The sequence below is a fragment of the Bidens hawaiensis genome, unplaced genomic scaffold (assembly GCF_021521415.1).
Source record: "Bidens hawaiensis isolate Kalapana, Puna unplaced genomic scaffold, B.hawaiensis_p1.1 tig00038087_1, whole genome shotgun sequence".
In the NCBI taxonomy this organism is placed as follows: domain Eukaryota; kingdom Viridiplantae; phylum Streptophyta; class Magnoliopsida; order Asterales; family Asteraceae; genus Bidens; species Bidens hawaiensis.
In genome coordinates this window covers 80,400-106,942 of record NW_027496671.1, presented here as the reverse complement: position 1 = coordinate 106,942, position 26,543 = coordinate 80,400, and the positions used below count along the sequence as shown (strand labels likewise).

The following is a 26,543-nucleotide window of genomic DNA, read 5'->3' as shown; positions in this document are numbered from 1 at the left end:
TTGGCTCGAAATCAAATTATTATGGCTAGGGTTTATGCGAGCATTATGACAATGAAAACGTTACATAATTAGCATGTAACGCGTGAACTGCAATGTCAACTTAAAGTGATACAAATCCGTCTTAAGCTGAAGGGTCCGAGGGAGACAAATGGGTGAGGACACTACGGTCTACGTAACCACAACATTCATTAATAAAATTGTGTCTATAGGAATAACTGTATTTAGCAATTTCATCAATATTATCCCAGTCATGAACATCTTTCACATTCCCATGTCATAATTATTATTGTAATTGCCACAATCAACACCAAAATTGAAATGTTACACAACCTTCACATTGTCAAGTGATTGCTTCCTCTTGTTCCAAAAGCCTACTATAAACGAGTCGATGATAACCTACACAAGAAATTTCAAATGTTAGGTATGCAACATAACACTTTAGTTCAATTAATTACCTTTCAAATCAACTTAAAGAATGATGCATATATAGTTTTTTACAAATAGAGAGAAGATGATAAACCTGGATTATATGTGCCGAAATACACGGAAGAACAAGTAAACCGGCTTCACCAAAAGTGCCACCAAGTTGTTCTACAACTGCAACCAGCAGAGATATAGTTTTCTACCCATAACTTGTAACATATCAGGTCTCATTTAACGCAACAGTTGCAATTCTAGTTAGGACTTAGGAGTAGCTAAACTATTAGCTGATTAATGTTACCTGACTCGCAACAAGCAGGACTGTCTTATAATTATCCTCTTTCGCAAAAATTGATTTCCTGCCACTCGATACAGCACATAGGATTTGTATCGAGAGGGCATTAAAACACAGCAGCATAACGTGAAGAAGCCTGCATTAATTTATAATATTTAATCATGTTTACTGAATCGAGAACACAATGTAAAATGCATAAATCAAGCGTATTCTTGAACTGTATATGTAAAGAAAAATCATGAAATGTATATATATGAAATAACAACAATATGTAAAATATTAAAGGAAGTTAATAAGAACATACGCTCCCATTAAGACCGCTACAAGAGCAACTTCAGGTTTAACCGTTAAAAGCAGTGGCCTTGATTTGCTAACTTGTACCTAAGGGATCTGAATGCAATGATAATCATAAGGCACAATAATGACGATAAATTATTGATTCACTTAAAACTTAGTTACCATTTTGCGTAATTTGCACAATATAATCAACAACAGGTGGTAGTTGTTACTGTTTCTATTAAAGAAACATTTGAGGTATTTTTCTTATTATGTTTTTGCTATAGTTAAATATAAAAATCAAACTAATGCAAGAGACAACTTATTCTCACCAGGCCTAGTAAAATTGCACTCAGCGCAGATAAGCTCTTACGATTACTATCAACAATATCTGGCATGCCTGCAAAGAACATGTGTGAAGAAAACATCAAGGCAAATGATGTAGTTAAAGATATTAATCACTTAAGTTGTAAAATATTTGACCGAGTAGGAAAATCACCTTTAATAGACTCCCGAAAAAGCTGTTATAATGAAAGAAAGAAAGTGTTAATCTTGTGAGGCTTATAATGAGACAATAAGCAAGTTAGCAAGAGAATGACTCCTAGCTATATATGCTTTAAATATTGAGGATCAAAGAAAACATAAATTACGAACAGATCGGGATTAGTTATTCTTTTTATTAATAAAATTCGTCAGTCGGGGTACCGTCCGTTTCAAAAAAAAAAAAAAAAAAAAGACTAGCATGTTATACCTTTCCCAAAATCAGAGGTATCAAAACTGTGACAATAAGGCTTCTAAACATCTCATCAGCCGGAACAGTTGCACCAACTCCACTAGCAATTAGTCTTGATATAGAAAAAGGAATCTACAAATTAATTAAGCTATAGTTGGTGATTATAATGTACAATATGTAGCTATTAAATCCAAACAAATACTTCTACTTCAATAGGATTTTAACTAAACATTATTATTACTTTCTGAACTTACAATCAAGATTCCTAACAGACTAGATAATACAGTCATTGCAAGAGCCAAAGTCGAATTTCCTCCGGCAAGCTGCATCGTAAATAATATATAAGCCTTATTTTTATTGCACAATAATCAAAAGAAAATTAGTAACTCAAAAAGTTTGCTTGAACAATCAACTAACCCTGGTTAGAGCAACTCCACTTGAAATTGCGGTAGGCATACAGTTATATAGAGCTAGACCTGTATATATGGTCAGAAACATATATAGATAATTACAAATGTGGAAATGCTATATATAATATACACATAACAGCATGTAACGATACAACCGAATGGCCAATATCATCTAGTCTAAAAATCACACAATCATTAGACCTGTTACAAATTCTTGAGGTTTTAAGTGAACTTGCATCATAAATTTGGAAAGGAGGGGAGTAAGCAATAAAATTGAAGCCTGCATTGATAATTATAATATATTAGAGTGTAAGAAATTTATCACAAGTTTAAAGATGAATTACATACTATAGGGATAGGTATGATAGATCTTAAAAAAAAGATTAAAAAATTTGAGTATTAGCGGCGGTGATAAAACCTAAAGCGTACGTGTCTAGTCATCAAACAAATCAGCAACACTTACAACTATTCCCACAAACTTTTCCTCATCAATGATTTCATCCAACAACCATTCTTATAGTTTCCATATCATTGCCAACTTTTGCACCAAAAAAAAAAAAATCTGGCACGAAACATGTTGGTTGACAACAATGTTTTGTCCATTAAATAACATGATTTAGGAGGATGCATATATGCATTAGAAATAGATTTTGGACAAGTTTCAATCTTTTCGATTCAGTCGCCTTTTAGCTAAGATTTTTAGTTGACCCGGCCCTTAGGACTTTTTCAACCCAAATCAAGTCATTCATAAGCAAGCGTATCAATTTTATAAGAATGAATTAAAAAGAGAAGCATAACAATCACAATGATACTAATTAATAAGATTTAAGGTTCATATATACTAGTCCAAAGAGCCCAACTGGCCATGCTTCAGCAGCTTCGCCAATTTCTTCGCTAGGCAGCGTTAATCCTGTTTCATGGAGAAGAAAATCTGATTAAAACGGGCTAGTTATGACTCAACGGAGACATTTAATTATTAAAATGACCAAAATGTACGTGTAATTGGTTGATGAATGAAAATAAGTATATCAAATTTGGCCAACTGATTGCATTATTTGTTGCAATAAAGGGTTACACTAGATAAAGTTTTATAAGTTGTTAATTACCTGATATGAGGAAATTTCCAATAATGCTGAACTTGGATACTTGATATCTATGAGCGTGACAACCCGCACTAGGATTGATGAGGGCGTATACTACGCCTGCAATAAGAGCTGCACCAAGTGGACTATAACAAATCAAGCATTGTTTAGACTCGTCCCAAAAATATAAGATCGATCAGTCCGTAATACAGTTTTGAAAAACATGATCACATCTTGAAAGCAGGTAAAGAGATTATACCTATATAAAATCTATTACGAGCCTTATTGATAATGTAATTAAACAAGGTGGGAATATGTTGATTAATTTATTATTCAAATATTATATATAACTAATTAATCTTAAAAAACTTTACTATTTATAAATGTAATCACAAGATTGGAACAATGTTTGAACTTTAGTTTTTAAAATGAAAGAAAGCGTTAACGACTTTACTAATACATTTTTTTAACGGCAAAACTCACACAATCTCTAATATACTCTTAATATAAACCTTTTATTGACTACATAAGCAAATAATATATTTACCTGATGGTAGAAAACTGGAGGAGGTTGCAAATTTCACCAGAGGTTCTACAGATACCCGAAATTTTGGTAAAACCAATTCTTGAAGAAGGTGATCATGGCCCCGGATTTCCTGAAACTCCTATTACATTACTATTATTCAAATCTAGAGGCTTAACTTCACATGAACTAAGTTAATTCATTAAACTGGAAAGAAACCATATAAATGAATCAAAAGTACATACCCGATCAGGATTTTTGCAGCTTCGGATGATTAACATTCTGGTAGCAGAATGGAGGTTTGGTGGAGGCAATGCGGTTTTGCTGATAATATTGGAACTAGTCGAGTGATGACTGCGGTGTGATGACGGACATAAGTGGTTCGTTGATCGGAAATGAGTGGTTCCAATCATTGTAGGAGTGATTTTTGCCATGATTTGAAGCATTCTGGTAGACTGACTGGTTGTTTCTTAGACCATGCACAAACCATCCTACCTTTAATATCATCTGGCTCCTTCTCCATAAAGTTAAAGCTACTATAATGTGCAATTATGCTTTAAATCATCAGCAACGTGCAACACATGATATACATATATTCATAATACATATAATTATGCACCACGTGTTTATAAATATTTAACATGCATGCATTTATATATATAATCATGTTTAATTACATACCGTTATATGTAATAACGTGTGTCAGTCAAAACACAGTGAGATTCCAATAAAACTGGGATCGATGGCAGCGTGGTTTCTTATGGTTTTATTTACAACGGATGGTTATATTTTTAAGTGTGTACATTTAATAGGTATGATAGGCATGTCTTGAAGGTTAATGACACACTTGTATATTTAAACCATCATAAGTGGATGGATATATAGCTTTGCATATTAATTATGTTTGGTTTCTAACCAAGAAACATAGGTGATTGAGTTGGGTTTTGTTTGAAACAATAAGAGACAATATCGTGATCGCAATATATATAATCGTAGTCAGTACCATGTTTTGCAAAAATCATATAAAATAAGTCGAGTGCCGTTTTGAGGTGTTAACATACAGTAGTTATACAGGTTTTGTTAAAGCATAATCCATCCTATATTTACAAAATCATATAAAATCAACTGAATATCCATTTGTTGTGTTCTTTAAATGATTGGAAACCTTCCTTGATGAGTCTATTTTTAGCATGAGCTAATATGATCAGTAAATAGGTCACATTTGTTGAATACAGTAGTTGCATAGAAAGCAAGGGTCGTCTCGGAAATTTTGAATGCCCAAAGCGAGAACTAGAAAAAGACCCTTGTATATGAAAAAATCCCCTCCCAAAATAGTCCAATGAAACCTAGTATTACGTATATCTTATAGAGACCGTGCCCTAGATGTCAGCTGAACCCTGCATAATGGCCCTGATAGAAAGTTGAAGAATCAAATTTTGGAAATGTTAATTTAAGAATAGTGTTGGTATATAATTGGAGTATACTTGAGATATTGGAAAGAATTGCTAGATTATGAAGTAAGTTTGTTTTAAGACTTGAATTGTCCATGTTTCAAAAAAACGTTTAGGTCCATAGATCTTAGTTTCATAATTTTCCTTTCAAAGTATTGTATTAAGCAAACTTATATAAAAGTTTGTTTTTTTCTACCGCGTAAGACTAGCACAATATATGGGTCACAATTAAGTCTTGGTTCAAATAGATGTGGCATGCATTTATCTATGTATGAAAATAATTTCGTACATAGAGTCCAAAAAGCGTTTTGACGGGGTTTTAGACGTGGTGGTCAACAAGATAATAAACAAGCACCTCGAACATTGATCATAATCTTCCCTCAGATTTTGAAGACATAGGAAACAATGGAATTTGGAAGTACAAGATTTTTGCACCTCGTCCTTTGATATCATCCCAAATGTCCTATCCAGTTAACTTGTTAAATTTAAACTAATATTCAACCGTTGCTTTAATATTATAACTTAAACGAGCTAGCTCACAAGCCAATTTACATTCGCTTCGAACTCAGACCGTTTACAAACTGAGTCAGCTTGGTTCATTTACAAACCAAGCCACCTCGACACATATATAAGCAAGCAAAGTTAATAATGAATTATTCTCTAGTTAGCTTTGAGCGAGTCACGGGCCTTTTAAGCATCACTAATAACAACCAAAAAGTTCTCACCCCATAAAAATACATTTCTTAATTATGTGTAGATAATCGATCATAATTCATACGTAGTTTTTAAACATCACTCATAACAATCAAAAAGTACTCACCCCATAAAAATGCATTTCTTACTTTTACACAAAGAGTGAGCTCGGTAGCGATACCGATACCGAAGTGCCAGTACCAAAAATGTCGATACCGAAAATGTCAAAATGGATACCGGTACCGAAAATGCATGCTGTTGGTAAAGAAAATTCTCACCGTACCGTCCTGAACCTTATAAGGTGGGCACCAGATTTGCATAAAAAATACCTGGTGCCAGTTTGGTTAAGGTACCTAATATCATTTGATCAACCGTGACACTCTGACAGCAACTCGTATTTGATGACTAAAAAAATTTCATTTATTAATCGGCATTGTTGGATGAGACGTGTAAAGGTAAAAAAGAAAAAAAAAAGAGCCAAATGGGCTAAAGTGCTAAACATTAAAAACACTTTATAGGTAGTTGGTAAAGGCTAAAGTGCCAAATGATACGGATTAATGATGCAAATACAAAAAGGTATAATATAAAATATAATAGATCACATTGTTAAAATATATTAATATTATGGTTATCAGTATCTAATATAGATTAGCTTTTTTCTAAAGTTTTTTCCTTTTATAAATGTCCCATTGTATCTTATTGTGTTATATACCTGATTAATGAAATCTCTATCTTTCTCCCTACATTTCTTCCTGTTCTTGGGCTATTAAGCGTGTTTCACAACACGTTATCAGCATGAAGTCTCTATACAAAGAGACGACGGATCACCAATCTAGTGTTCTCTACAAAATCGACAACATAATCTCCGTGGAAGACGACTTGATGAATGGGAGTTCTACAAATTTCTATCTTTTCTTTCGTTAGTTAATCAGGTAACTATTACTTATTTAATCTTATATTATAACTAGAGAACTTTAAAATATAGAACGTGCTCCATGAGTCGGCCGGTAAATTGATTTGCTAGCTTTTTTATTTTTTCTCTCCTTGTCTGTTTACTTTAGTGGGTTGGTGTCAATATCTAGTATCTAGATATAATTAAATTAATTCTTGAATAGCATAAACCGAATATGTTTTGATTAGTTGTTTATAAATTGATTCTATAGTTTCAATAGACTATTGTTATATATATACGTGTGTGTGTTTAGTACCATAAACTTTATGCTTTATTTAACTTGTTATACCACATTGTTTTGCATGTCTATACAACGTGTTTGTTTGCATGTCTATACAACGTGTTTGTTAGTGATGTATTACTAGTCGTATTATGTTAACCATGACAGTCCAACGCTCATGTTCAATTGGAATTTTAGTGCTTGATTAAGATATCTAATATTAATTTGCTGTTGAGTTATTATGTTAACATGATTATAATTTTATTGGGATTTAATTTGAATAATCAATCAATCAATTATACCCGTTGTAGTGTCAAGGAATGTTAAATTTGTTGAAAATATATTTCTTTATGAATCTCTTGAAATTGTCAAGGAAGATGAAGAGAAAGGCATCTTTGACTTTCCACCATGGTACTATGAAGAACATGGTAGTACAAATGATACTCTTGACGTTACAAGAGATGAAGAAAATGAGTTCATACCTGGTTCCACAGCAACAGAGAACCAAGCAGAAAGCATTGGGCCCCCCAGGTTGAAAACCATGAAACTCCAATGACGGAGAACCAAACAGGAAACCATGGGACCACTTTGGAAACCGAAACAGAATTTGTTCGGCCTTCTTCACAGGCCCAACACACCAACGATGAACCAATAACACAACCACATAATGGTCCTTCACAAACTAAACTTCCTGTTGAAACAGAAAGCGAAGGGCCCGTCCGAGAAAGAAGAGAAAGGGTTCGGTCCAAACGTCTTGAGGGTTATGATGTAACGCTTCCGCCATCCATCGACCATGCATTACCCATCTCTAATCAAGAACCCTCGACGGTACATCCCTTGGCTAACTACATCTCTTACGAAAAATTTTCAAAAGCTCATAAAGCTTTTCTAACGGCTATTAGTAGCAACGATGAGCCAAAAACTTTTAAACAAGCTGTGCAGGATAAAAATTGGCGAGAGGCCATGATGAAGGAAATTAGAGCTGTTGAACAAAACGGCACATGGACCCTTGATGAGCTTCCTCGTGGAAAGCGTGCTATAGACTCCAAGTGGGTCTACAAAGTGAAATATAAACCGAATGGTGAAGTTGAGAGATACAAGGCACAACTAGTAGCAAAGGGTTTCACCCAGATGGAAGGAATCGACTTCCATGATACATTTGCTCCCTTAGCAAAGTTAGTAACTATTCGTACCATATTGGCAGTCGCGGTCAAGAAAAACTGGGTAATTCACCAACTAGACGTTAACAACGCTTTCTTGCATGGGGACCTACATAAAGAAGTCTATATGAAAATCCCTCAAGGTTTTGAGAAAAGAAAGGAAACGAAGGTATGCCGTCTCAGAAAATCGCTTTATGGTTTGAAGCAAGCCTCAAGAAACTGGTACCAAAAGTTCACTTCCGCTTTACTCGAAATCGGTTTTAGACAATCCAAAGCAGATTATTCCCTTTTTACCTTCAAAAGGGGAGATGTTTTTGTGGCCGCTCTCATATATGTTGATGATGTTATCATAGTTGGAAATGACACAACAAGAATCAAAGAAACAAAAGCATTTCTAAATGACCGATTCAGCATAAAGACCTTGGAAACTTGAAATACTTCTTGGGCATAGAGGTGGCAAGGACTCGTGATGGTTTAGTTTAAGCCAAAGAAAGTATACTCTTGATATTCTAGAAGATAGTGGAATGTTAGGATGTCGACCAAGTGCTTTTCCAATGGAGCAAAATCTAAGGCTTGACAAAAGTGAAGAGGAGCAACGTGTGGATGCTAGCCACTATCGTCGGTTAATAGGGAGGTTGATCTACCTTCAAGCAACCAGACCAGATATTACATATTCAGTAAATATTTTAAGTCAGTTTGTGGCCGACCCCCAACAAACACACCTTGACGCGGCCACTAGGGTTTTAAGATACTTGAAAGCGACGCCGGGACAGGGTATTTTGCTACCGAAATAGGGTGGCAACAACCTAACAGCATATTCTGACTCTGACTGGCTTGGATGCCCAGACACTAGAAGGTCTAGAACCAGGTATTTGCTTTTAGTTGGAGGAGCACCGGTTTCTTGGAAATCAAAGAAACAATCTGTCGTGTCACGTTCTTCTGCAGAAGCGGAGTATAGAGCCATGGCCACCACGGTTAGTGAAATCTTATGGCTAAGATGGCTTCTAAAAGATCTAGAATTGGAACAAAATGGACCAACACCTCTCTTTTGTGACAACCTAGCGGTTTAACATATTGCTAATAACCCAGTGTTTCATGAACGCACAAAACACGTAGAGATGGATTGCTACTTTGTTAGGGAACATAGAACCGGTACACATTTCCACCAACCTACAAGTTGCCGATCTATTCACAAAACCCTTCACGACAACTATATATACTACTCGACAAGTTGGGCATTTGTGACCTTCATGCGCCAACTTGAGGGGGAATAAAGGAGAAAAGATTTGCAATCCCGTATTCTTAGTATTTCCTTACTGTACTTTCCATGCTTAAAACAATTCCTTCTTATTTATGTTTGTAATATTCCTTGATCTAATGAGAATGAAAATTACAATTGAATACCATATGGAACAACAACAACACTAATAATAAATGTTATAACAAGAAAAATAGCCCATCCTCCTAAAGGTTATTGAACTTGATTCTACGTCTCTAGGAACTCCTATCCTCAACCATATCCTCAGAGAGGTGCAACTCTAGCAAATCCCTTCTAATCCTCTCATCCCAAGTCAATTTGGGTCTACCTCTACCTCTCCTCCCCTCTATAATAAGAGTTTCCATTGATCTAACGGGAGCCGTTGTCTGTGTCCTTTTTACATGTCCAACCATCTCAGTCTGCTTTCTCTTATCTTATCTGATATACTGGCCAAACCTAGTTTTTCCCGAACAACCTCGTTTCTTATTCGGTCTAACCTTGTGTACCCACACATCCACCTTAGCATCCTCATCTCTGCTACCTCCAACTTACGCATATGTGTCTTCTTGATGGCCCAACATTCTGTTCCGTATAGCATCGCAGGTCTAATTGCAACCCTATAAAATTTTCCCTTTAATTTAGTTGGGAACCTCTTGTCGCACAGTACCCCTGTGGCAGCTCTCCATTTACACCATCCTGCTTGGACACGATAGGCTACGTCACTATCTATGCCCCCCCGTCACTTTGTACATATGATCCTAAGTATTTAAACTTGGTTGACTGCGGAACCTGCTGGCCTTCAATGGTGATTTGAACGTCTTCATCATCGTTTTACCCACCAAAGTCACAGTAAAGATACTCCGTCATTGACCGACTAATCTTTAAACCTTTACTCTCTAGAACAGATCTCCACTCCTCTAATTTCATGTTCAGATCTTGTTTACTGTCAACGATCAACACAATATCGTCTGCGAAAAGCATGCACCAAGGAACCGTATCCTGAATCAGCTTTGACAGCTCATCTAGGACTACTGCAAAAAGGAACGGGCTCAATGCTGATCCCTGATGAAGGCCTACCTCCACGGGGAAGAAGTCAGTATCCCCTACAGATGCACGTACGCTTGTTTCAGATATAGATGGTACGTTTATCTTAATATTTGAATAGATGATAGCTTAATATTATTGGTACGTTTATCTTATTATTCAAATATATTTTGTATATTCATTTCTATTATAGTGCTGATAAGTATTTTATTGAATATTTATATGTTATTAATATAGTATGAAAATTGGTTAATTAGTTTATTATCATATATGTTATCTGATTTTTTGAGGAATAATGTGCTTATAAAATTGATACTTTGAAAAATAATTTCAATGTGTTTATATTACTCTATGTAGAATATGCAATGAAGACTTTGAAAATCTTATGTGATTACAATTATGCATGTGCATATCTTTACAACAGTTATATTTCTTGAAATAAAAAAAAAAAGTGAATGTCATATATCAATAAACAGCTATAATAAAGTTTGAATATAGTTAACTTTAAATAATGTAGATGTTATATTGCTATGGGATAAATATAATAACATTAATAATGTTAGATGTCAACATGCAGATTTATATGCAATTGATGTAATTGTATATGAAAGTTAATAGTAACTAGTGATTAGCGCGCACATTACACGGTAAAATCGGTCGGTAAGACCCAAGTGTTGCAGCGACGAGTTAACGCGAATTCAGTCGCTATTAGCTACGTTTGTTACGGTACTAGAACTAACACAAAATGAAAACAAAAAAGTAAAAATAAAAATTGAGGTGAGCCAATGGGGTGGTGTCAGTTGGTCCCGAATGGCAGTGACAAATCAACGCGAATTCAGTCGGTATTAACTACGTTCGTTAAGGTAATGGAATTAAAACAAAATGGAAACAAAAAATAAAATTAAAAGTTGAGGTGAGCCAATAAGGTAACATCAGTTGGTCCCAAATAATGAGGTAGTGACTATATGACACTCGTATAGCATATTATAAATTTTTTATTAATATGTTTAAAACAATGTTTATTTTGTCAGTAAATCCAGGTATTGGTAAAACCCAATCATTGCAGCGGCGAGTCGACTCGTATTCGGGCGTTGGTAAAATTCTGATCGTTCTGGTGGTGGATCGACGCGAATTTTTTCGATTTCGTTTACATTTGTTACGGTACCATAACTAAATGAAGTTCAGTAAAACGCGGGCGCATGTAAACCCCGAGCGTTGTCAGTACTAGACGTTACGCGGTGAGTCAATAAAACCTGAGCCTTGTCAGTCTCGAACGTTGTGACGATGAGTCAACACAAATTCAGTAAAACAAAAAACGAAATGTTTGTTACGAATTCGGAATAAAAAAAGCATTTAACCAATAAAAAAAATTATCAGACCATTAAGGTGGTGACACTTGGCCTAATCAGGGCCTTACGGCACCAACCATTAGCTTTACTTATATGTAGATAATTGATACATGGTTTGATGAATAATAAGGAAAATATTTGACCGGAAAATGTAACCGTAGAAAAGATGCTCTAATATGAAAGTTTGTATGTTTTAATTAATATTTTGATGCATGCTCTTACAGTCTTACGTGTTAGTTCTCATTCATTACGGCGAGATCTTGGCTAATAACTTCTAAGGTCTTTGTCAATCAAATAATTCCAATTCGATCTATTTGTTTATGTTTGAAAGTAGAGAAACACGTATTTGTATAAGATGTATTTGTGATTTGTTAAACCATGATAAGTTAATACATAATATATTTATTTGTGGTAGATAAAAACAAAGAGCATCTTATTTCATAAAGTTTTTTAAAACTTGTTTTATGTGGTGGCATGTTATTACGTTGTGTATTGTATACTTCATACATATGGTATACATCATATTCTATATGTTATCATTTATAATAGAACAAATAGCCTAAGGTTGTGGTTTATTATCACGATCACAAAGGAGTATAAATATGTTCAAATATGATACTTGAGAATGTCATACTTCCTAAATCTCATTGGATTCTCAAGCATTAAGACCGATAAATATTACATGATTAGACTGATAAACTTAAACAATAAGACTTTAGTTGATCAAATCAGGACGGTGAATCAACACTTTCATAGTTCCATTTATCCATCAATCTTCTTTCATCTGTCTATCACTCTATCTTCATATATATGTGTGTGTATATATATATATATATATATATATATATATATATAGGATTAAGTTCATTTCAGAAGTGTTTTTAGTGCGAGAAGTGCAAGAAATCATTATAACCAATCATAATTTTTCTTTTAATTTTATCTTTAATTTATGTTGAAAGGTATAGTTGTAATCTCCACAAATGTGTAAATATAATAACTATTAATTATTGGAGGTTTCAAATCATATTTTATTTTTTATTTTCCTTAAACATTTGCAAGAGGTTAGTGTATATATTCTTCAAACATTTGCAAGTAATATTTTATTTTTTATTTTCTTAAACATTTGAATATGGTAACTATTTTTTATTTGTCTTTAATTACTATACGTATTGTACGTATTCCTCATGTTAACATTAGTGTCCCACAATTCTTCAAATTAAATGTTTTTTTGTACCAGCTGTTGTAACTGATAAACTATTTTGTATATTATGAATAAGCACTATATATCATATATGACAACATACTATGTTTTACCTACACGTCCCAAAGACATGAGTTTACAATTTTTTTACATGTGTTCACCATACTTCAAATATTTTTTTATAAAACAAAATTTTACATCATCCTAATTACTTAGTTTCGTCAACTGCTTGCATTTATTGTAGGTATGCACTCACGGATGCATGTACGTATGTAGGTATGTTTGTATGTAGGTACATAGGTATGTGTAGGTGTGTACGTAAGTACGTAGGTATGTAGGTATGCAAATATGCGTATGTATGCATGTATGTACGTATGTATATATGTATGTACTTACTTTGGTTATGTATGTATGTAGGTTTTATATGTGTGTAGGTATAATAATTGAGACGAGGTTAAAAATTAATTAAAAGTCCACCACAAAAACTATTACTTATAATGTAGCGCGTGATTGAATGTTTTAAATATTGAATATTTCTTGAATAAGAGCTCCTAATTACAAGATATTTGTGGTTACGATTTAATTAATTAAGGCGTAAATAGTGGTAACGGATGGAGAGATTGAATTCTGATTTAATGATGCCAAAACACCAAATGCATTTATACCCTTTTGAATTAAATACATGTAATAATGTCTAATTAATTACTAATATGCCATTTGTATTGTACACCATTGATTAAACACCATCAATGATTCAGATGTATATCTCGCACTTCTCACCCTAAAATCATTTCTTGCATGATCCATCTCCTATATATATATATATATATATATATATATAGGGAAAGGATCAAGAGAAAACTCATCTTTAGATAGAAAAGTTAAAAACTCGTAAAAAATTATTTTTAATTAAAGTAAAAAAATATTTTCAAAATTATGTTTTTGTTATTATTCTTATATTTTCTTACCCTTCACTTGAAAAAAATAAAAAATAAAAAATAAACTCCTGAAAAACTATTTTTAACTTCTTTAAAAAAAAATTTTTAAGTTTCTTTTTTTTCCATTATTCTTATATATTCTCTTTTCTTAAAGAGGTTCTCCTCGTTAAAAGACAAAGACATGGTCGATGGTCATAAGTTATAACTAAACTAAGCCAAATGGTGGCATGACACCAAGAATCTACTCTTCCACGTAGACTTGGCCATAATAATTTTAACAAACTTTCAGAACTTTAGTGACAGTCAGTGTATGTTAAAGAAACAAAGAATATAAATATACCCGTACGAAATGTTCTCAGTTATTGCAGTCGTTACACGAAACTATCACCGTTATCTTAATCGCTGCAATTCCCAGTTATTGCAATCTACGCTGCCTTGGCATTGCTAACTGATTGTTCCTTCTTGTTCCAAAAGCTTACAAAGAAAGAGTCCATGATAATCTACACACACCAAAAAAAAAAATCACAACATCAGCTGTAAAAGAAATTATGTTGAATATTGAGGCGTTATTACAAATGATGTTTTCCTTAAAAGAGGTTACAAATTTATAATGGATTTAGTTAAATAAATGGTCCTTGTGGTTTCGATTTTATAGCAAGTTTCGGGTCTAAGACTAACCTCCATTGATTTTTCTGTTAAATTTGGATAAATGACCAAAATACCCTTTAATTGAAAAACAAAAAGAAAATAAACACCATGGACTGTTTATATCATGCACCAATAGTTAATAAAAATAACGTTTTTAAAAAAAGTTGACCCCCCCCCCTTTCTCTCCACCCATACGCAAATAGCCTCTCTAATTAAATAGAGTTAATTACATAACTGATATATTTGTTTAAAAAGGGTAAAACGGTCATTTTACACAAATATAAAGAAGTTTTAACGAAAGTCAGCCTTAGACCCCAAACTAGTTAAAAAAATCAAAACCACAAAACCGAAACTTGCAACTTTTAGAACTTAGTATCCAAAGGTGTGACTTTGGAAAAACCACCATTTGTGTAATTAAGTGTTAACAACATGTAAACGTGTGCGAAACCTGGTTTAAATGTGCTGCTACACACGGAAGGACAAGCAAACCGGATTCACCAAATACACCACCGAGTTGATCCACGACTGCAACCAGCACCGGCAAGGTTTTCTGGAAATATGTCTCAGTTTAAACAACTGTTTTCTTGTTTTTTTTTTAAACATAGTCTAAGAATTTTAATAATAATTTTATCATTAAGTGTCACCTGACTTGCTACAAGTAACAGTGCACTAGCATTTCCCTTCTTTGCAAAAACCGATTTGCTGCCACCAGATACAGCACATAGGATTTGTGTTGAGAGAGCATTGAATCCCAACAGTGTGAGGTGAAGAAGCCTGCAGTTCATGGTATAAATTTATATTCAAACTTTATAAACATTATTTTATAAAAAAATAAAACATACGCTCCCATTACGACAGCTACAAGAAAAACTGCAGGCTTAACTGCTAGAAGCAGCGGTCTTGATCTGCTCACTTGTATCCAGGGGACCTGAATAAGATTAATCATTAAACACAAAAGTTGGATTAATTTAATTTGGCGCATTCGTGACAAGATAGGAATATAAAATTAATAAATAGAGTTTAGTCTTACCAAACTTAGTAAAAGTGAATTCAAATTTGATAACAGCTTACGATTATTGTCTGTAAAATCTGCAACACCTGCAATGTGTATGAAATTTGATGACTCAGAAGAAGTTAAGTAGATAAATGCATTTCAATACTAATTCAAGCAGCCCATAAAAACATGGAAATTAAGAATAATCACCTTTAAAGGATTCCCGAAAAACCTGTCAAATGAAAGAACAATGAACTTTTAAAACTCAAAAGATTAGTTAAAGAATAAGTAACTTACGTAATTATTAATAAGTTTATGTCTGTTACACTGTTACCTTCCCTATAATCAGAGGTATCAAAAGTGTGACAATAAGGCTTTTAAATAACTGACCAGCAGGAACAGATGTACCAACTCCACCAGCTACTAGTTTTGATATAGAAAATGGAACCTACAATATATAAAAAGTAAATCTATGTAAAGATGAATTTTTCCGTGTAAAATGTTTCTGAACTTACAAAAAGAATTCCCAACAGATTAGATATAACTGTCATTGCAAGAGCCAATGCTGAATTTCCTCCAGCAAGCTGAACCAAAAAGATTCAAACTTTGGTCACAATCAAACTTTCTTCAATCTTATAAATATATAAAAAAAGGTAATAAAAAGAAGTGTGAACAAAAGTCAACCAACCCGTGTTAGTGCAACTCCACTTGATAATGTTGTAGGCATACAACAAAACAGAGCAAGTCCTGTAAGGAATATACAAAATGACAAGGCAAAAGCTTAGAAAACGGTTAACTTTTAAGATTACCCTAAGTGAAAACTTTTTCAAAGTCCTTTAACTTTTGTGACTGCAATTAAAGCTAGTTACACATAGAGCAACTAGACCAAGTTTGTTATTATCTTAATAAGCTATTAGTCATCAAATTAATATTAGAAACATATTGCACGGTCCTGTTCTAAGGTCAAACCTGTGACAAATTCTTGAGGTTGAAGATGAAGTTGCAGGATAACTCTGGAAAAGAAAGGAGTAAACAACAATATAGAAGCCTGCACTGACCATGAAAAGAGAGTAATTCAGAACTTCATCATTTACTTTTATGACAAACATAAATTCTGATAACAAATATCTGATTCAGTTAAGATACTAACAGCATTACTTCTGCTTAAGTCAAACTAATAATTATAAAAGTTCATAGTTCATACTAGCCCAAAAAGTCCAACTGGCCATGCTTCAGCAGCTTCACCTATTTCATCACTACGCAGTGTCAAGCCTGTTTATTTTAAACAAGAAGGAAAAACTGGTTAACAAATAAAGATTTAATCATGATGATGATTAAAACTAAAAGTACGACTTTCTTTTTACCTGATATAATAAATATCCCAAAAGCGCTAACTTTTGATACATGATATGTATGAGCAAGACAACCAAGGCTAGGGTTTGCAAGACCTAATGCTACTCCTCCAATAAGAGCTGCATTTATTAATCACAAAACCAAGTTTCAGTAACTACCGCAGGCTGTAATAATTCAATTACAAAACAAGTTTCAATAAGAGCTTCAAACTTGCCCTATTCAAGTTCCATTTCATGTAATTTTTAACAGTAACATCATTAGTTAACAAAAGAATCCAATTACACGAAAGCAGATGGCATTACCTAATGGAAGAAAATTGCTGGAAACAAAATTCAACAAAGGTTCTGCAGAAGTCAAAAACTTTGGCGGTCCAAGCTTTTCACCAGGTTGATTCGCACCACCGTTTCCCTGAAACTCCAACCACACTACTATTCTTCAGATCATACATATAGGGGGTGCTAACAAGCCGAGCTAGTCGAGATCAGATCGATAAAAAGCTCGAAACGAGCTGAGCCTTATCAAGCCGAGCCTGAGCCTCAAATAAAGCTCGTCTAATTATCCAAGCCCAAGCTCGAGCCTTGTGTATTTCAAAACTTTAGCTCTTTTAGACTTCTATCTATTAATTTCTCACCACACAACCGAGCCATGGCAGACCTACGCTGGGGGTGGCCGCCCACTTTAAATATATATACACCACTGTTATGCATATGTAAATCTCCCGATCACGCCCCTTGAAATTAGTGTTAAGCCCCCCGACCGCCCCCCATGAAAAAAATTCCAGGGTCCACCACTGAACCGAACTCTAGGCCGAGCTTTGGCTCATTTAAGGTAATGCACACGAGCTCGAGCCAAGCTTAGGCTTGTTTGAGGTTTTCTCAAAAATTACAAAAAAATAATAAAAATTAATTAAAAAATATAAACGAGCCGATCTGCAGCTTAAAAAAACACGACTCCCTAGCCGAGCTCAAGCTTTAGAAAAGAGAGCTTGAAACGAGCCGAGCTACTTGAGAATGGATCAACAAAAACCTCGAAACGAGCTGAGCCTGGTCCAGTCGAGCCTCGGCCTCAAATAAAGCTCATTTAATTATCGAGCCCAAGCTCGAGCCTTGTGCATTTCAAAAACTTAGCTCTTTTGAACTTCTATATATTAATTTCACCCCACACCCAAGATCGAGCCGAGCTTTGCCTCATTTAAGGTACTGCACACAAGCTCGAGCCAAACTTAATACTCGTTTAAGATTTTCTCAAAATTTATAAAAATAATAAAAAAAATGTATATAAATTAATTAACAAATAAAAAAGAGCCAAGCTCGAGCTTAAAAAAACTCGACTCACAAGCCGAGCTCAAGGTTTGGCTCATTTAAGGTACTGCGCGTGAGCTCGAGCCAACCTTAGGCTCATTTAAGTTTTCTCAAAACTTATTAAAAAAATGTATACAAATTAACTAATAATATAAATATAAGCGAGCCAAGCTCTAGCTTAAAAAGACATGACTCACTAGACAAGCTTGAGCTTTAGAAAAAAGAGCTTGGAGCTCAATAGATATAAGTACCCTAGCAGTCGTAATTTACACAGCATGTGAATTAACTCAATGAATGCATTATTTAGCAAGTAATATAACACGAATAAACATAAACTAAACAACCTGATCGGAATTGGTGCTGTTTCTGATAACAATTGTTCCGGTAACTGAACGGAGTTCCCGAGGAAGCAATGACTTGCTGATAAAAGTGCGATTGCCGGAAAAGATGACGTGTGACGGCTTCAATTTGCGGTTGCCGGAGCGAGAAGTTGAGATTCCGGTCAGCGGAGAAATGACGTGTCGTAGGGATTGAACGGTTCCCGCCATCTGCTCCTAAACGGAGCTGGACCTCCACACAACACACTGTGTGTGTGTGTGTGTTTTATTATTATTTATTTATTATTTTTTGTGATTGGTAGTTATTTTAAATATGCAAAAGGTTTGAACAAAAAATGCCTAAAAACTTTAAAAAAAAAAAGATAATTAACTTCAAAATTATGGAAATATTAAAATTTATTGAATTGATATATCTAGCAATATCATTGGTGAAAACGTTTTATTAGATTGGGGATAACATTTCTGAAAGACGTTATTTTAATAAAATAATTTTGAAGTTGGTAATACTATAAAGCATGAGAACATGACAAATAAAAAGTTTTTTATATGAGCATTTATTGCAAAAGATGTATATAAAACAATCGATGTATGTTTAAAACTATATATATTTTACAATGATTTATGGCTGCATTGATCTACTTTAGTTTGTGCAATGCAAGATTGCAAGGCCTACATCATTATTTGTTAAAGGTGTGCCACCTGGTTTATAGCAATGCTAGTTTTATTTTGAAAATTTCTTACTTGATAGAATTAATAGAAATAGTTACACTTGTGTGTGTGTAACATCACTCGTTGTGAAAAGGTAAGGCGTTCTTGATTTAGAACATTACAACATGTTTTATCAAAATTGTTATAGCATTCTTAAAAGGTGTTATTTAATAATTTTGAATTTAGTATAACAATGTGATATCACGTGGACCAATTAGAGATTAGCTACACCAAACCATCCATTTTAAACTATATAAGTCACAAAACCCACAAGGCCACAACAATACTGGCTATTTGCACCAGTGGTCACGCCTAATCATAGGTTAAAGTGATGGCCTAACGTGTTTTCGTAGATTTCAATGATAAATTTAATTTAAAGTGAGAAAAAAAATCTTTGTACAAAATCATTTATGTTGTTGGTTTTTGCCAATCACATGTTTCATTATTGTATTTTATTTTTATTTAAATTTTTTCTTCCAATAACATAAATCATGTTTAAAATCCTGTCATGTTGTGTGCAAATGATATCAAAGTGCTCATAGTAATATTTTCATATATCTACACTAATTTGAATTTTTAATGATGTCTGGTTGGTTGCAGACTTGCAGACATATTTTATGATTTGAATATTGATTAGCCAAATTCATCCTACTTATGATGTCTTTGTGAATCTTAATTTCTATGTTGCACATACATTATCAGCCAATATCTATACTGCATGAGTATGATTTGTGCAGACATACTTTTCCACTTTTACAAAATAGTATTAATCTTGGCCGAAGCGGGACAGCCATCCTGCTGTTTCAAGACTGGAGAGTGGAGAAGTTGTTAGTGGGGCTGGACGGGATGGACACCATGCAATGGAAGTGTGGTTTCCAAGACTCTGGCCTCAAACTGCTATCGGCCTTTGGTTGGTGTTTGTAGCATGATCCGATGCTAGAGTCAAGGGCCGACCCAACTAACACCATTTTTTAATTTCCCATCTTTCCATTTTGACCCGAACCAAATTGATAATTTTTTAATCTTTCAACATAAAACCAAATTCATAACTTCCCATTTATGACTATTGTATGTATGCTATAACAGTTTTGTTGAGGTTTTATGAGAAACTTATATCATTAAATCTAAAGTATAATATTTGATCCTTTGAGCACTAGATCAGTGTAAAGATTACCATCTCATAGGTACAGTGAGAAACTTTTATAGAGTCAACCGCAATTGTCTTATACGGTCAACAATAGAATGCATGTGTAAGGTTATACACCAACAAAATATGTTCACTTGTTGACTAAACCCTCTGTCTAAACTGGAAAAAACGAAGATGTATTTTACCAACTTGGTTTGTTTACGACTTTATGAAAGCCGATAACCCACATGGAAATAATTCAATAGGCAGTACCACCCAGCAGGAAGTCAATCTGGTCAACAAGACCAAATGATTACTTGCTTCTACAATCACTAAGTTATAATCTACATTTCTCATCTTACAATTACTTCATTTGTTTCACTTCCGGGAGCACAAGCTAGGGTCATCCAATAATTCTTTTGGCACAAGCTTACCTAGCAACTTAGAGCATTCCCAACCCATCCCCTACCCTGTATTCATATGTATCATATAATTACACTAAAAATCACTGTTTTTGTTTAATTAAATAATACCCCCTCCGTCCCATTAAAAGTGTCCATATTTCCTTTTTTAGTTGTCCCATTATAAATGTCCACTTTCAAAATTTATTAACCAATTTCCAAGTTTACCCTTAAACACACATAACTAGCATTAATAATCAATATTGATGGACCCAATTTTCAAAGGCATTATTGTCATTTTATAAACAAAAAAGGTAATCATTCAATCTTCGTTGAACTTTGTGTTTTTCAAACTATGACACTTTTAATGTGACGGGGAATACTTTTTATACATTTATCATTATTTTTTCTCTTTCCTCCACTCACAACCACTTTTAGAAAATATTAAAAAATTATACGGTATGAACAGTGAATCTCCAAATTTAACTTTCCCTTATAACATTTTCTCTCTCATCTACTCACAACCACTCATAACCATACCATATAATTTACAAATCCCCCTCACATATTTTAAGGGAATGGGCTGAGAATGCTCTTAAGCATGCTTCTATTGAATATAATTATGTGTGTCTTTCTAATTAAACATAATTTGATTTAGACAAAGAAATACTAACTATCTAGGAGACTATTACGGAAGACAATAATTACAAATAATATAATATTACAAAATACATGCCAAATATAGTGTTGGCTAAGACACCCCTCAGTTTTAGCGGTAGTAGGACGAACGCAAAGGCTGGACTTGAAACGCAAAAAGAGAGGGCGAGGAAGCCCTTTTGTAAACATGTCGGCATATTGGTAGTCAGCCGGTACATGCAGCACACTAATGTCACCAATTCAAACTTTGTCCCGAACAAAATGAATGTAAAGTTCAACGTGTTTGGTTCTTTGATGTTGTACCGGGTTTTCAGACAGATAAACAGCCGACAAATTATCACAATAAACAATTGCAGCTTGACGAGCGGGGATTGATAGTTCAAGTAAAAGATTTCGTAACCAACTTGTTTCAGCAATCGTGTTGGCGACCCCACGATATTTCGCCTCTCCGCTTGATCTCGAAATGGTGGGTTGACGCTTAGATGACCAAGATACTAAGTTGTTACCCATAAAAATGCATATATCCCGATGTAGATCTCCTCGAGTCGGGACACCCGCCCCAATCCGTATCAGAGTAGGCCGTAATAGTGGTGGACGAAGAGTGAGAGATGTGCAGCCCGTGAGAAGTAGTACCTCGAACATACCAAAGAACCCGTTTGAGAAACCGGAGATGAGGTTCCCGTGGGGCGTGCATAAATAAGCAAACCTGTTGTACTGCATAAGCGATATCGGGGCGAGTGAAAGTAAGATACTGAAGGGCTCCGGCTAAGCTTCGAACTCGGACCCGTCCGGTAATAAAGGACCAGCAAAAGCACTAAGTTTAGATGACGTGTCTACAGGCGTGGCGGCTGGTTTACAGTTTGACATATTAGCACGCGCAAGGATGTCTTCAGCATATGTTTCCTGAGAGAGAATTAACCCACTGCTTTATGTTGGACAGAAACACCCAAAAAGTGATGGAGTATACCAAGATCAGACATAGAAAATTCCTTTGAGAGGGAGCTAATAATGTTGCGTAAAAGTGGTTGATGGGATGCGGTAAGAATAATATCATCAACGTAAAGCAAAAGATAAGCAACCTGGTCCCCTTTTTTGTAGAAGAATAAGGAGTCTGAACGGGAACTTGTAAAACCGCATCGATGAAGATATGAAGCAAAACGTTGAAACCATGCTCGGGGTGCTGTTTCAATCCATATAATGATTTCTTTAATTTGCAAATGTGGTTCGGTTTGGTCGGATCCTTGAAGCCTGGAGGTTGAAACATGTAAACCTTTTCTTTTAAGTCTCCGTGTAAAAAGGCGTTCTTCACATCCAGTTGATGGATTGGCCAAGATCTAGAGGTGGCAAAACCGAGCACGGTTCGTATAGTAGTGGGTTTTACGATCGGACTAAAAGTTTCATCACAATCGATTCCGACCCTTTGAGATTTTCCATTAACAAGTTGTGCTTTGTAACGTTGTAGCTGACCTGTTGCGTTAAACTTGTAGCGAAATAGCCACATGCAACGAATAATATTTGTATTTTGTGGCCTCGGTGTTAGAAAATAATAAATATATCAAATAATCAACTACATATCTTTTTCTTATTTGGATCACATCAACACCAAAAGACCTCAAAAGGATGACCATTTGAGCATAAATCAAGGATTCTTCATTCCTTTATTTGACATATTTTCTTGTTGAAAGACATAACATTCTTCTATTTATTTGTTATTATTTTTCATTTGTAAACACAAAACAATATATGAATAAAAACATTTTGTGCATTCTATTCAAATCAACATGGTATCAAAGCAGTGTTTACGGTCTTAGGATCAACATGCTTTAAACCTCCCATCATCTGCATACTCAAAACTTTTTTTTCTTTTCTGTGAATAATAAAACCAGGGATGTGCTCAAAAGCCAAAACCTTACAAACATCCCATCTTCTTAAAACGGGGTGGCCGCTGACGGGCCACATGAATCGGAAAGACTAGAATTTCTGTCAAAGGGTAGGGCAGGTCATAAGAACTCAAGCAATTCAACATTCCTGATCGATAGAAGCAAATTAATATGCAATCATTGTGGGATGTCGAAACATACCAGAGATCGGTGCTTCAAACTCGTCGGTTTCCAAGGCTGCTGCCACCGTTGGAAACCCAGAAGCTACCGGGAATGACGCCGACCAGCGTGATATCAGAAGAGGAAGCGGAGTTTTTTGTGGTGTTGCATCGGCCGGAGCAGAGATCGATGTTCAGATGAATGTCGACATTGGTAACAGGTTTGAGAGAATACTCTCAAATCCTCTTATTAGCAATTCTAACTTTGTTGATCCTTTAGTTTTAAAAGTTCTAGATCAAACCCCTGATGAATCAGTTTTGGTTGATAAAACCTTTGAAGAATCAGTTTTTGATAAAACTCTAAATGAATATATCAATTCCAATAAAATCCTTAAAGAAGCTGTTATGTGTGATACTGGCCAATACCATTTTAATAAAAATCCACAAGATTCTATATTTTATGAAAATGTAGGTTCCCAGCTGGATCAACACAGGATTATCTCGTAACACGAGGGTGCGGAATCCCCTACGTATACGATACGAGTGTTTAGACGAGAGAAACGTAAAGGAACACGTAACACGTAAGACAAAGGTTACTTTTCTATTAAATATGAATGCTAATCACACCGAAACGCTGCTTCGGCTTACAAGACGAATACCCCAAAAACCTTACAAACTGACGGCGGAAGTTAGGTTAATATAACACGACAACTTCGCTGTAGGTTCCCAGCCGGATCTACACGGAATATCTCGTTCTACATATGTGCGGAATCCCTACGTAAGACGATACGAGCGTAGAAGACGATACACGTTAACACAATCAAACACACGTTACAATAAACAAAGACACATTGTATTGCAACTGGAAACACGTGATTCACTGATCACCGATTACAAAAACTCTGAACAACTCATAAACTGATTCTTCTAAATCAGCCGTAACCTAGCCGTATATAACAGATGACAACTTCGCCTAACATGTTTAGGCGAAGTTGTCACTAACTTCGCTTGTTCCACAAGTTCGCCTATATAAGCGAACTTGTGAGCTAACTTCGCTTAATACAAAATACAAATCCAACTAACTCGATTACAGACACTAGACACTGAACTACTGACATCATGTACCAACAGACTCCCCCTTGGCAGTAGCTTCATATCTCTATCTTCAAACACGTGTCTTGTAATCCCAAAAATCTTGTATCTTTCATCTTCAAGCATGAACGCCTTCTCGTACACAAACCGAAACAACTCTTTGATACTTCTTTGCTTCTTCTTTCCAAGCAGGAATATAAAATATCTTTTTCTCGTTCAGCACCTGCAGATCAGCTTGAGACAGATTCACTAGATGCATAGAATCATAAACTCTCATCAGCTCTTGTTCATCTTCATCCTCCATTACTGCTTCAGCTGTTTCACAATCTACATACCACCACTTCAGATCTTTGAGCACATCCTTGGGCATTTGTTTCATCGGCACTTCTTTTAAACACCGGATCGGCTTATACTTCATGATCATCCAAGGCTTGCCATCTGCTCTCATTCCTCTGTCTTTGTCTTCAACAAGCTTTCCTTTCTGTGGTTTCAACAGCTCGAACTTTTTCTCCTTTATGCTTTCCTTCCAGACTATCTTCCCAATGACCCTAGCCATGTTATCATCACTCCTGTTTATCAACCCCAACCTGACTAAGTCCTTCACTTCACACTCAGGCAACGTATTCAACGATCTAAACAGCCTCTTGAAATACTGAACCCCATCATACCTTTTAATCACAAAAAGCCTCAACTGCTCATCATATAACCAGCATATAATCCCCTTTTTCGATTCAGCATAACCCCTGATGTTGTAACTTTTCTTGAACATAGTAGGGACCGCCGGTTTCTTAGTCTTTACGAACCACTGAGAGTAGCCTTCTTTCCATCTTGGCTGCTCCTCCCATTCCGTCTCATCGCTTCCCATATCTTGACCCATATCTGCCTTATCAACTTCCGGAATCTCGTGCTCAACATTCTCCTCCACAATCTCTCCTTCTTCAATCTCACTATCAATGACAATCTCAGCCCCTATCTTCTCTATCTCCTCCATTGGTAACACATCCTCATCACCTATAACATCATCTAACACCTCCTCAGCATCCACAACCACCACATCATCACCCCCTGAACCGCCAGCTACACTCGTTGACTCCCCCTGAGATGTGGAAGTCCCAAGAGCTTGTTCAGTTCTTGGCAACTCTCCACCTGCACCTTTCGATGCATTGGGATCATCTTCTCGATCATTACGCTTCTTCGTCCTCAGCTCATCACCCTTACAGCCCGTCTCCCCCTGAGATGTAACCGACACCTCAGAAACAGGTGGAAACGTAACCGCAGGTGGTATCGTAACCGACAACCCTGCAGTAGCAACAACTGTCGACTCAACAAACCTTGCTACGACCTCCGTTGGAGTAAGAGTTGGAGGTGGCAGGGACACAATCTCCGGAGCCGAGAGCTGGAATGTAGTGGGTGGGATGCCGAAGGAAGATGAGGTAGTCACCACGGGAACATCCGTGGCGATTGGCCCTGTAACTTGCAATGGTGTAGGGACTATAGTCATACCAGACAGTGCGGGTGGAGTGAAACTAACCACCCTTGAGCTCTCACCAGTTCCCGAACCTGCACCTGCCCGTTCCCTTCTCGATCTATGGACCAACTGATGTAAATCTTCCTCAAAATCCGACTCACTGTCATCATTGTCTCTCTTCCTCTTCCCATGAATCCTTTCTTGTGTAACCAAAATCCGTCTAGCTTCAGCCACATCATCATCTGAAGAATCAGAATCAGCCTCAGTAGTAGCTGCCCTAGCAACATCCACACTAGTAACCCGGGCTACCGAGACCTGTACCTCTTCCTCAGGGTCAACACGATCCATATCAAAAAATCCTTGACCGCCAAACGCAGCTTCAAGGTCTACATTTTCCTTCGGTGCCACAACAGG

General features: G+C 35.5%; 1 protein-coding gene and 1 pseudogene across 1 annotated transcript; both read right to left on the bottom strand.

Moving 5' to 3' along the window:
* Positions 1-321: 321 nt before the first annotated feature.
* Positions 322-4,185, bottom strand: LOC143590003 (putative sodium/metabolite cotransporter BASS4, chloroplastic; annotated as a pseudogene).
* Positions 4,186-14,233: 10,048 nt separating this feature from the next.
* On the bottom strand, positions 14,234-18,849 carry LOC143590010 (putative sodium/metabolite cotransporter BASS4, chloroplastic). The gene is made up of 14 exons (XM_077070614.1): positions 18,646-18,849; positions 17,303-17,408; positions 17,012-17,119; positions 16,852-16,919; positions 16,617-16,695; positions 16,336-16,394; positions 16,163-16,231; positions 15,982-16,095; positions 15,858-15,879; positions 15,684-15,751; positions 15,496-15,581; positions 15,298-15,427; positions 15,102-15,203; positions 14,234-14,505 (listed from the first exon to the last, which is right to left on the bottom strand). Exons 1-14 carry the CDS (start codon positions 18,847-18,849, stop codon positions 14,431-14,433), a joined length of 1,290 nt encoding a protein of 429 aa, XP_076926729.1. The 3' UTR covers positions 14,234-14,430.
* Between the last annotated feature and the right edge of the window lie 7,694 nt (positions 18,850-26,543).

What these genes read in the sequence shown, in the direction of transcription:
- LOC143590010 (XM_077070614.1), bottom strand. Translation starts at nt 18,849, where the DNA reads ATGGCGGGAACCGTTCAATCCCTACGACACGTCATTTCTCCGCTGACC. An exon ending in ACAGCACCAATTCCGATCAG is followed by an intron (nt 17,409 to 18,645) that starts GTTGTTTAGTTT and finishes TTGGAGTTTCAG; the next exon opens with GGAAACGGTGGTGCGAATCA. An exon ending in CAGCAATTTTCTTCCATTAG is followed by an intron (nt 17,120 to 17,302) that starts GTAATGCCATCT and finishes TAATAAATGCAG; the next exon opens with CTCTTATTGGAGGAGTAGCA.